A 12,246-nucleotide genomic window follows, 5' to 3' on the forward strand; every position below is an offset into this window, starting at 1 on the left:
TGCGTAAAAGTTTAGGATTGGAGGAATGGAGAGATCGCAGAGTGTTGCAGCAGGTGACAGAACATAGAACATAGAACATACTGTGCAGAAGGAGGCCATTCGGCCCATCGAGTCAGCACCGACCCACTTAAGCCCTCATTTCCAACCTATCCCCAGAACCCAATAATCCCTCCTCATCTTTTTGGACATTATGGGCAATTTATCATGGCCAATCCACCTAACCTGCATGTCTTTGGACTGTGGGAGGAAACTGGAGCACCCGGAGGAAACCCACACAGACACGGGGAGAACGAGCAGACTCCGTGCAGACAGTGACCCAGCGGGGAATCGAACCTGGGACCCTGGCCTTATGAAGCCACAGTGCTAGCCACTTGTGCTACCGTGCTGCGCATATAGGGAGGGATGATACGTGGTGGGATTTGATTTGAAAACAAGAATGAGGATTTTAACACAAAGTGTACCAAGGCCACTACATCCGTTTTTGGGGCTGAACCAATTTAACCCCCTAGAATCCTAAGAATGTAAAGCAACTCTATCTGACTCTGTTACTAATTAATCAACTACATTGCTGCTGTGCCATATTTTTACTGCCATTTTACCTTCCTCACAGTTCTCGCCTTTGAAGCCTGCAGAGCAGACACAGGTTCCGGCGGTGCACGTCCCACGGCCTCCGCATGCAGGGTCAATGCACTGGCTGATGGGTACATCACACTCAGCTCCCTTCCAGCCACTGTGGCAGATGCAGTTCCCTTTGGAGTATTGACCGTTGCCGCTGCACAGTACAGGGCAAGCAGCTGGAGAGGATGAGGGGAAAAAAAGAGACAAAGAGAGAAATAAAAGCTTGTTTCTGCGGTAACCATGCACCTCTACTGTAAAATGCATATTCAAAGACTAACTATTTTTCTGAACTTACTTCCCTTACTTCCTAAAAAAAATTGAAATTCAATGTTAAGAGGAACTAGTGTCTCTCATGTGAGGAGGTCATTTCCACTGCTTATTTTTGACATCTGGAGTAAGAATTCCTTTGATTGTACTGTGCAGTTACATCTCAAATGTGCTTTGAAAGAGTTCCTCGATTCTAAGAGATACTGTTTCTAATTTCCTAAGAGTGCCAAACAGAGGAGGTCTTCACAAACATATTTATCACGTTGCTATGCACAGTGGATGGAGGAATTTTAAGCCCGTTAAGATCTCTTGTGAAATGGCAGTAATTCCTTTGAAGTCACAGTTGTTTGCACTCAGCCACGGAAAGTTGCTCTCAGTATCTCCAAATACTTTAAGTAACGGGCATTTTTAAAGTGCGGTTACTTTGTCCCCTCCACATTTTATAGTAATTTTTTTCTCCCCCCACCACCCCGCACGGATAGAAGGCTTTCTCCAAGATGTCAGATTTGGCACTCTTTAACCAACTGCTAATTTACCATGAAACCTTGCCCCAGTCCATCTGGAGTTGACATTGAAAATTTAACAATAACACACTAGCCCTGGAGCACATTCACCAGAATGATACCAGGGCTTAACATATTAATTTAAGGGAACAGATTGAATCTATTTGGCTTGCAGTTCCTTGAGCACAGAAGGTTGAGGAACTGATCGAACTGAGGTATTTCAGATTCGATGGGTAGACACACTGGCCCAGATGGTCGTTATGACGGAGAGGCTCTCTGTCATGGCAAAAATCCTAGAAATGGCTTAAAATTCAAAATCCTGCCCCTGAACCCAACATTTTCCATCTTCACAGGGGACCGAAGGTGGGACCAGAATGGAGATTCACGCGTGCATGGTTAATGGAGGCAGCTGGCCATTAAAGTCACCAGCTGCTTCCACAGAAGTGGGATTTTGAAAGAACAGGAGTGTGGAATATAGATTGTGCAGATTAGACCAGGTGAAAGGAGGTCTGAACCCGATAGATTGATTTTGAAAATCAGGGTGTCACCTTTGGAGAAGGCATCTTTTGGGAGAAGTAAGACACTCTTTAGGATTATTACAATTAAACTTCATTGTGCACTTTTTACACTCAAACTCATTGGCGCTGTCAGTTGTCAAAGAAATGTCCAGCTGTCAAGGAACTGTCCAGTAGTTGAAGAACTGTCCAGATGGCAAAGAAATGTCCAGCTGTCAAGGAACTGTCCAGCAGTCGAGGAACTGTCAAAGGATGTCCAACTGTCAAGGAAGTGCCAATGCTGTGAAGGAATTATCCAAGGATACTAGGTGAGTTGGCATGGAGTGGGTAAGGGAAAAGGATGGTGGGTGAAGGGCGTATGTTGGGCCATTGAGAGGTAGGTACAGGAATGAGGGGTGAGGGCTGTTTTTTTGTTTCAATATTTTCTTTTTAAAATTCAAACACAGTGCTGGGATACGGAGGCAAACCTTCCACCCAGCTCACCTCCATACCCACCAGCCTTTGCATTTAGCATTTGTTGAGGAGTCCCCTGCCCCGACTCCAATTTCAGACCATCTCCCCGACCGGAAATACAACCTCCGGGTTGGCATTTGTAACGGTCAGGTTTGCATGGCCTGGAAATCATTCAACTGAGCGAGCTTGGCCTGGGTATCAAAATCTGGGCCAGAATCTATTTTTTTCTGATGGAGGAATTCAGAAAAATGGGACCCAATTGTAAAATTAGAACTGGGCTATTTGAAAGCGAAATCAGGAACCACTTTTACCGTAACAGTGGTAGTACAAATTTGGCATTTTCTTTCCTAGAAGCCTGCGGCTGCTGGGTCAATTGTAATTTTCAAGACTGGGACTGACAGTATTCTATAAAGGAAAGGTGTTAGGGGGATGGAACAGAAGTAGGTAAATGGAGTAAGGTGTGGATCGTGCCGGGCCTAATTGAAAAGCAAACTTGAGGATGCTGAATTTACTAATTCTCTTACTACGTTCTTATGTGTCTCTGAGCCTCCTCAGATTAGCAAATTGATGCACGAGCAGTTCTGAGCAGGAACACTGGCAGCGCAATAGTTACTTAAATTGGCATATCTTATGTGTTTTTACGGGGAATCGTTTTCTGTGGGTATAGTATTGTAGTGGTTACAATGCTGGTACGAACAATTAAGTCTAGAGGGAGACCATTAGTAAATTATATTTAAATTTCAACACAATTGTGGAATTAATACGTGAACATCAAGATCAAATTGCTTTATATTATAGAAGATACCTTTATTCCAAAAAGCTGTATTGTTTATAATGGCCGGAATTCTCAGGTCATTGGATTCTTTTTTCCCGCTAGCAACGCATCCCCGCCCGTGGGTTTCCGGTGGTGCGGGTTGGCTTCGATGGAAAATCCCACCGACAAGGGGCAGCACGGTAGCATAGTGGTTAGCACAGTTGCTTCACAGCTCGAGGATCCCAGGTTCAATTCCTGGCTTGGGCCACTGTCTGTGCTGAGTCTGCACGTTCTCCCTGTGTCTGCATGGGTTTCCTCCACGTGCACAGTCCAAAGATGTGTGGGGTAGGTGGATTGGCCCTGCTAAATTGCCCCTTTGTGTCCAAAAAGGTTAAATGGGGTTATTGGGTTACGGGGATAGGGGGGAGGCGTGGGCTTGAGTAGGGTTCACTTTCCAAGGGCTGGTCATGGGCCGAATGGCCTCCTTCAGCACTGTAAATTCCATGATTCTAAGTGGCGGGAAGAGAGAATCCTGCCACCAGCGAACAGCACGTTGCAGAGAAACATGAGGCTGGAGGAGTAGAGAATCCCACCCAATGTTTTTACATTCAGTAAAATAATGGTGGGTTTTTAGTACATTTTGAAGTTGAATTTGAGGAAAATACCAAGAGACAGCAGGGCCTGATGCAAGAACAATGCAATGTATGGGACTTTTAATGAAATCTGCCATTCCATTAAAAACTGACCACTATATTGGGTTGAAATCACTCAACGGTGGATTTTATCAGGGACAGGAATTGGGGTGCGAGGGAGAGAAGGGCAACAATTAGTCAGACTACCCCATGCAGCGGGCTCAAGGCTTCAATGGGAAGTCATAGGGGTCATGTTGCTTCTGGGAACAGGGGTAGGGGGGAGTCAGGAATAATTAGAGAGGGGGGGAAGATAATATTGGGCTGGATTTTATGGGGCTGAGTAGTCCCTGTTCATAGAATCATAGAATTTACAGTTCAGAAGGAAGCCATTTAGCCAATGCACCTGCCCTTGGAAAGAGCACCCTACCCAAGCCCACACCTCCACCCTATCCCCACACTTCCATCCTATCCCTGTAACCCCCCACCCCTCAGCCTTTTTGGACACAAAGGTCAATTTAGCATAGCCAATCCACCTAACCCGCACATCTTTGGACTGTGGGAGGAAACCGGAGCACCCGGAGGAAACCCGCGCAGATACGGGGAAAACGTGCAGACTCTGCACAGTGACCCAAGCCAGGAATCGTACTTGGGACCCTGGAGATGTGAAGCATCTGTGATAACTACTGTGCTATTGTGCTGCCCACCGACTAGAAAGCTTTGAGAGGCCATGTGATAGGAACCCGAGGGAGGTAGCACTTTGGGGGCCCTCTGATGGGCCCAGGAGAGGGTTAAGGATGGACGCCTGCCACTAGCCCTCACAAGAAAATTGGCCGGTCTGGGTATGTGCCTCTCTAGGGATGAAGCGCTTGCCCATTTAAGGGCTGCAATTGGCCCACTGGAAGGTGGGCCAACTACCCACCTGCCGCTGGTAAAATTGCAGTGGGGGCAGGGGCAGGCGATGGGCAGGTTGACTGCCTCCTGGAGTTTACATACCCTTGCCTTCAAACCTGCTAGTGGGAGAAGGTAAAATCCTGCCCAATTTTTCACGATCTTAAATGTGCCGGCATTGACCACACAGAGATGTAAGTTAAAGTGCCATAATAATGCCAATGAGATAATCAGGCTGAATTAGGCTTGTTCCTGCCTGTAGCAGGACTTCAACGTCAATTCAAATAAAATGTTGCTTAGTGGGACCAATGCAACCAGGTTTGGTTTGTGGACTCAAACAATTTTAATCCTTTCATTGGTTCCACCGAAGCAAGGTGATACTGGTGTTACTATTAGCTCCTACGTGCCGGTTGTTAACCTCTGCGACCAAGTCCAGGTGGAGGGATGAGGAAGGACGAGAGACATAGATTTCATAGAATTTATAGTGCAGAAGGAGGCCATTCAGCCCATCGAGTCTGCACCGGCTCTTGGGAAGAGCACCCTACCCAAGACCACACCTCCGCCCTATCCCCATAACCCAGTATCCCCACCCAACACTAAGGGCAATTTTAGCATGGCCAATCCACCTAACTTGCACTACTTTGGACTGTGGGAGGAAACCGGAGCACCCGGAGGAAACCCCCACACACACGGGGAGAATGTGCAGACTCCGCACAGACAGTAACCCAAGCCGGGAATCGAACCTGGGACCCTGGAGCTGTGAAGCAATTGTGCTAGCCACTATGCTACCATGCTGCCCCACATCGTCTTTCTCTGTCTGCTTTAAACGTTCTCAGTGACATGATGGCAATCCCAGTCAAAGTTGTGGAAGAAGCTCACTGTTGAAATGTGCTTGGAGAATATCATCATTTGGGATTCAAAGCTGGCTGCAAGATATAATTACAGTGTGATACTTTGATCTGTAATGTGTGTTCACTTGCCTTGAAAAAAAAATAGATTTTTCTCACTGTTTGAGGAGGTACATCTCGCAGTTATCTAGATAGTGTTTGCTGGAGCTAGGCTCATTTTGGCTACTCTCTGCATGGAGGCTAAGCTTTGAATGGTCCTGTTTAGCTCTTTGTTTGATTATTCATAAAATCGTAACTTTTGGCTCTGTGATCATATTTTATGATTCATTAAGAAATATTTGAAATAATTTTCTAATGGAAATGACATCATCGCATGTAGTACAAAAGAAAATTGTTATCAAGTTGCAGCTTTTTATTTGTCATATGTTAGCAAGTGGTTTTTAGCTATCTGGATATCTAATTGTTTTTTGTCGCTACTTCCAATTAGGCATTTTCTGTAAAAACAAACAAACATTTTTGCATTGAATTTTGGCACCTTCTGACACCAAAACCATGTTAATTTGAACTGAACCTTTTTTATGCTGATTGGTCTCGCGCTTCACTGCTAACAGAAGCAGGTACGCAGACAGGTCGGAGCAGTTTCAATATGGAGCTTTTCTGGCCTTGCTTTGGAAGGACGAAGAGAAAGCAAAGCTAACAGGTACAGAGAGAATTGAGTGAAAGGGAGAGTGCAGTCATAGCCGAAGGAAGGGTCACTGTCAGGTGTGTGCTGTCATTGTCCTCATGAACCTTCAGGAAAGCTCTGCTGAGGTAAGCAGCAAATTTCACAACACGTAATTAATCCACTGTGTATTATAATTGATTTAGTTAAAAGAAAATCAGATTTTATTTCAAAAGGTTGAACCAATGGATGCTGATCTATATTAAATACATGACAGGTGACCCTCGAGAGATCAACAAATTAATATTCACAGCTGTTCAATTAAACTTTCAGTTAAGGTCCTTGACATTTTTGCAGATGTTGTCTGTGATTGATGAGGATAATAATTTTATACACCTGTAATTGGGTTTAACTGCCAACAACACTTCATTCATGCCGCCTTTTCTTTAAAAAAAAGTGCAGTCAAACAAATGCTTTTTTGTTTTTTACAACTGCCACCAATGAAGCAGATCAGGGCTTTGTGCACATGATAATTGAGTGACCCCGCGGACACAGTACTCACCTTTTTCCACTGGGACCCCTAGGTTTGGGATGATGTTGAGAGATAGGTACAAGTACATGACCAGTACAGGCAGCTTAGGAGATAGGACTGAAAAAAGTCCAGAGTTTGTGTGACCAGTATCTAATTTCCTCCTCCCTCCCATGTCTGTGGCTGCAAATATTGGCAGCTTAGGGTCTTCGAAGCACCCTCACACCTCAACCAGGTGCCTGCGACCACCACTGGGGATGTATTTAGCCACTGACATATTAGGGCCTGGGAGCTGTGCTGTTGAGCCAACACACTGACCCATTGAGGACATGAACATCATCAACTCTTATGGTTGTACCTCAAGTACAAGTTGAACCAGCTCTAAATAATATAATTTGTGATATCCGGTGACTCACACATCTACCCAACATTGCTTGATTATTTTGCAATGTCCATACCGTTTGTGGTTTTTTTTGAAGTGTTGGTAGGGCGATGTAAACCACGGGTGTTTTAGCATGGGCATAATAAACTGCTGCTCCCTGACTGGTGTCTTGTTCATTGTACCAGTGTGGCTGTACCATTAGCCGCGTGCTCTTTAACAAGTGTTTTTTGCCAGGGTGGGGTGGGGTGGGATTTTGAGGGAGGGGTATGCAGCTCGACCAAAATAGATTGAAGTAACTTGGGAAAAGTGTGACATAAATGATACGGAGGCAAATAATAAAAAAAGAAAACCTACCCTTGTGTTTAAATTTAGAAAAATGTCGTCGTCCTTGAGTAGAAAGCCATAAACAAACAAGAATGCAAAACAAAAATAAAACAGCAAACTCAGAATGAGAACCACTGTTTGAAAAGATGAAGCTTTTATACACATCTGTACCTGGAAACAGCTCAACCTGGCAGAGGCGAATCTCCCCCTTTCTAAGAGGAGGAATTTATCAGTAAAGATATCTGGCTTGTTGGTCCAGACTGTTTGATTGGGTATGCAAATCAAAATCATCCCACTCAATAACTATGTTTGGCCAGCTGCTGCCGGGTTAAGTTGCTGCAAGGTATCACATTCTGATCTGTTGAAGTGCCGAAGGTCTAAACAGTGTAATTTTCTTCACCAGATATGTTACATGATTTTTAAAAAAAATCTCCCACCTTTCTCTCCTTCTTTCCTGAAGGCACATGCTGGGGTGTGGTCTCAGGAACAATGGCGGTCCTACAGCCTCTTACCCAAGTACCTTTCTATTTGTATGGGCCTCAGGAATGGTTGTTGGGAAGGAGGGAGGGAGTGGGCGGGTTTAGGCATTGCAGTCAAGCCTGGTCCAGTCCCCACCAGATATGCCACAAGCACACTTGTCAACAGTGTTCATTTGATAATGATTGGGATCCCGAACCATGTCTGGATTATGTTTTCCTTCCTAGTTCAAGAACACTGAGGTCAACTGGGTGCCTCCACTGCCATCCGGGCACAGTAAGTACAGACCTGCAGCTATATCTTCCACTTTGCATTCCGATTCTTTCCCAGTTGGTGCATTCACTCACTATGCCATCAGGGTAGATATTCTTTTGAAAACTACGTACAAATGAATCCTGATAAATACATATCAACTTTGTCAAGCAATGTTCTCGATTAGGCTCTCTGCTCCTTGAATTGCAGGCAAAAATATCGACTTTAATAGTTTTATACCACAGACCACATCATTGTTCATTTAATTAATTCAATCTAAACAGGACCAATCTGAAATCAATAAATTAAAGCCTACGTCATAATTTGGCATATGAAATATCCTGCTGTCTCTCGGTGAGATTTGATTGTGAATTATGTTCATGGGCTTCAGAAAAGGATACAAAATTGAGAGAGTGTGGGAGGCCACTAGTTGGGTGACTGGATTAATAATCTAGAGATCTGGACTCATAATCCAGTGAACACAAATATCCCACCCTGGTAGATTGAAATTTACAACCCGGTTCAATAAGAAAATAAGGAACTTTTGTCTTTTTCTCTGGGTTAGGGCCTTCGTAGAGATATAAATTCATCAGAGTTCAGAGGAATCAGTAGAATATCTCTCTTTGTTTAAGAATGTTCTGATCTGATTGGTGATGCACAGAGGATGCATTGCAAAACGTTCCTATTTGTAGATGTAAAATGGAAATGATCGAGAAATATTTGACCCACAAAAATTATTTTTAATGGGAAAAAGGGCAAGAGATGTAGGGCCATAGAATGTTACACTTGACTCAAGTACATGTTTGTCTAAACTTAACTGTGTACTAAAAGAATGTGATGTCACCTGGACTAAATCTAGTCCCACCCTTTCAGCTGCTGATATGCCATACATCACGTACAGGAGTTGTAAGCTATTCAGGCACTAAGGTGCAAATAACCTACAACATTGTATTTCTGTGCAATGAATTGATTTGGCATACTTGGAAAAAGAATGATCCTCTATGAACTGTCCCATAGGTATATATTGATTTATATAGGAGCATTATTTGGGAGACCAGAGGATTTACAGGATGCAACGTGACTGTTAACTTGCTGTCCAAACTTGTAACAAACCTTTTGAAGTAGAATTAACCTGACAAATATGTACAAATAGAGCTGGCCCTACACTTAATGTGTCAATGAATGTGTAATGGGATAAGACCCTGAAATCCAACAATAAGGGAGATTTTCACTCTTTAATTTGACAGATCTCGAAGCCAAAACATCTTTGTTGAAAAGTAGGATTAATTGACAAGTCACCATGATATTATCTCCTCGGTGGATTGTGCAGTCAGCTAGGTTCCTCACTGCTCAAGAGTTCAGAAAGCCCCATTTTGCTTTAAAACCATTCAACCTTTGAGCTTGTTATTGTACCTTTACCCCACTAGACAAATCAGCAGGGTCTCATCTTCCACAGGGAAACATGGGGCGAATTTTAACCTAACCTTCCTAAATAAATGTCCCCAAAATTGGCATGGGCATTAAAGTAAGCATAGCACTGGTGTTATGACTACAAACTGAGATGAGGGGCGAGCAGCTGGTTAATCTGCTGCTTAATATGCCTGGCAGCAGAATAAGGTTTAAAAGTAGAAGCACAAAATGACCAGTACAACCAATAAAAAAGCTACATGTTTTACACAAGCTCATGTTGACATTTAGTTATTTCAGAAGTCTCACCACGAGCGGTGATCACTACAAATAGACTCTACTGTATTTTATTAAATGTTTTTTATTGCACTTAGAATTGAAAGAACAATTAAAATTTGATGATCATCATCATGATGGAAAGCTATGTGTCTAAAAAAATAATCAAAATGTGGGGATATTTCTTCAGAAAATTATCAATTATCTTTTAAAATAGGTTAAAGTAATTATTTTTGCAATGCTCATATGGAAGCTGCTTCTGAAGCAGAGAGGGATAAGAGATTCAATGGAGGTTTTTTAAAATGGTGAAGCTTTTCAATATGGTGGATCGGGGTACTTTTATCCATTGGGGAGTCAGTGATGAGAGTCATCAATGTAAAACGGTCACAAAGAGAATGGAGCTCATTAGAGTGTGGCATGTTTTTCTGATGGAAATAGTTGAAAGAGGAAACATTGTAACTTCTAAGGGAAACTGGATGAATATTTGAAAAGAAAGGTGCAGGATTATGGAGAGGGGGCAGAATAATGTGATCGGTTGTTGAGTGCTTTAGCAAAGAACCAGGATAAATATGAATGCCATGCCTTTATGCTGTAAACTTCAATGAAGAGTGATTGAGATTTCCCTTTTAAAAGTATTATTTATACATTGAGAAGGTTGAAGTGTGTGATTTATGAGCTCGTCACATGTTGAGGCTTCATAACTGAAAGTTACACAGGCAAGTACAAACTCCCTCAAAGTAGATATCATTTACTACCATAATTGCCTCTGTTTAGAGAAAAATTGATAGTTACAAATGGCTTGAAAACAACAACTTCTTCCCTATGCTATTTACTTTATACTAGGATCAATATATCTGACTGTGGGCTGGATTTTCACTTCCATTCGGGAAATGCTGAACTTTTCTTTGCTGGAAAATTGATTTTCACCTGCTCTGCTGGCCCCACGGTAGTCTTGTGCGGTCTTTTTGTGGACAGAGGAGGAATTGGGTGCAAAAGGCATACACAACTCTTCCAAGGTGTACATGCCATTGTTTGGACTACAGGAAATCAAAATTTTCTTTGCCACCTTTTTCGCATACACCTGAGGGTTTGGGAAGCTCACAAAAATATACTTCCTTGGAGAGTTCGTTATCACTGTCAGCAACATTCTGACAGGTAAGTGTTGAATGGTTGAGATCTTCAAATCCTACTACTAGATGCCATATTGTAATGAAGATATATTTTAATGCAGTGATTAATCATAGATCTCTGTTCTGCAAAGGTAAGTTGACCATTGCATTCACCGCTATTGTGTATGTGTTGACATGCATTACAGTACATTTCCCTTGGGACAAAGTGCCATTGTGCATTCAAAACTATAGAAAGATGTGCTGGAAAAATCTCCTGTCATGTTTTGGATGGAGACTTAAATGTTCAGCTTTCATTTCCTTTGAAAACACTTGCCCTGCTGCTGATGAGAATGTTTAAAAGAGCACCTGTTCCATTGATTGACAAGTAATCTGCTTTGGAATAGAAATGTAACACTATCTGTCTTGTTATTTTGAGGGAGACTGGAGCTAAACTAATGTTTGACAGCTGTAGCCAAAATGAATTCTTGTCTAAGTTCATCTTGTCTAACTTCTGAAAGTGTCTAAAGTACTCGGTTCTGTTGAAAAGCGATTTATACTTTTAAGCATTTGCAATATTGTAATTTGCCTTTTGTGTGGCTCTTGAATACATAGTTGTTGGTTTACATAACTTAATGTCCACTTCAGGAATAGAAATTTTTTTCTATGGACCGACTGCTTTTTTCACAGTCTCAATGTTGAAGAGTTTTATTAGATTGTTACAGGTTTAAAGTTTTTTCCACTTGCATTCATTACTGTTGCATGGCCTCTGAGGACTGAACATGGTGGAGGGGTATAAAGGGGAGATCGGGAGAATAAGGGGTCATGAAGTGGCATGGGGTAAGTGAGGGGGCTTGAAGGTGGACATGGGAAGTATGGGAGGGCATGGCGTGGGACACGGGGTGGCTTGGGGATGAGGGACATGGGGTAGAATGGGGGATATGAGGGATGTGGATCGGACATACGCTGCATGACAGGGTCCGAGGAGGGCGAGTGCTGAGGGGTGAATATTAGGTGCCATAAGAACGATGATGGGAGCTGGACTGCTGTCCCCGGGAGGCAAAGCAGGCTTCCCAGCCAGGCCGCTTCTGCGTACTTGCTCCTTCCACACTGAAACTGCAGCTCCAAACTGGGGCTTGCACATTCCCCTTCTCCCAGGCAAAATCAGTCGGTGTGCATTTCAGATGCTGCAAATTTGCGAGCTTAAGATGAAAATATGTGTCATCCATCCAGTATTTAGTTTCCATGCTATCCCATCCTGCCAATTTAAAATTGATTGTGCCGACCATTAGCCTGCTAAACAGGCAGGAGCAAACGCAGCTTGACTAGGTACTTGGACTATCATTTCAATATC

At 43.1% G+C, this 12,246-nt stretch overlaps 1 protein-coding gene across 6 annotated transcripts in view; it reads right to left on the minus strand.

Moving 5' to 3' along the window:
• LOC140427083 (teneurin-2-like) overlaps positions 1 to 12,246 on the minus strand; it is a 3,867,843-nt gene that overhangs the window by 164,778 nt on the left and 3,690,819 nt on the right. For all 6 annotated transcript variants that reach the window (XM_072512582.1, XM_072512581.1, XM_072512584.1 and 3 more), the window contains 2 exons: positions 7,405 to 7,437; positions 600 to 794 (listed from right to left, as the gene is read on the minus strand). In XM_072512582.1, coding sequence (XP_072368683.1) covers positions 600 to 794; positions 7,405 to 7,437 — 228 coding nt within the window. The remainder of the gene's footprint in view (positions 1 to 599; positions 795 to 7,404; positions 7,438 to 12,246) is intronic.

This window comes from Scyliorhinus torazame, chromosome 7, assembly GCF_047496885.1.
Source record: "Scyliorhinus torazame isolate Kashiwa2021f chromosome 7, sScyTor2.1, whole genome shotgun sequence".
NCBI classification, from domain to species: domain Eukaryota; kingdom Metazoa; phylum Chordata; class Chondrichthyes; order Carcharhiniformes; family Scyliorhinidae; genus Scyliorhinus; species Scyliorhinus torazame.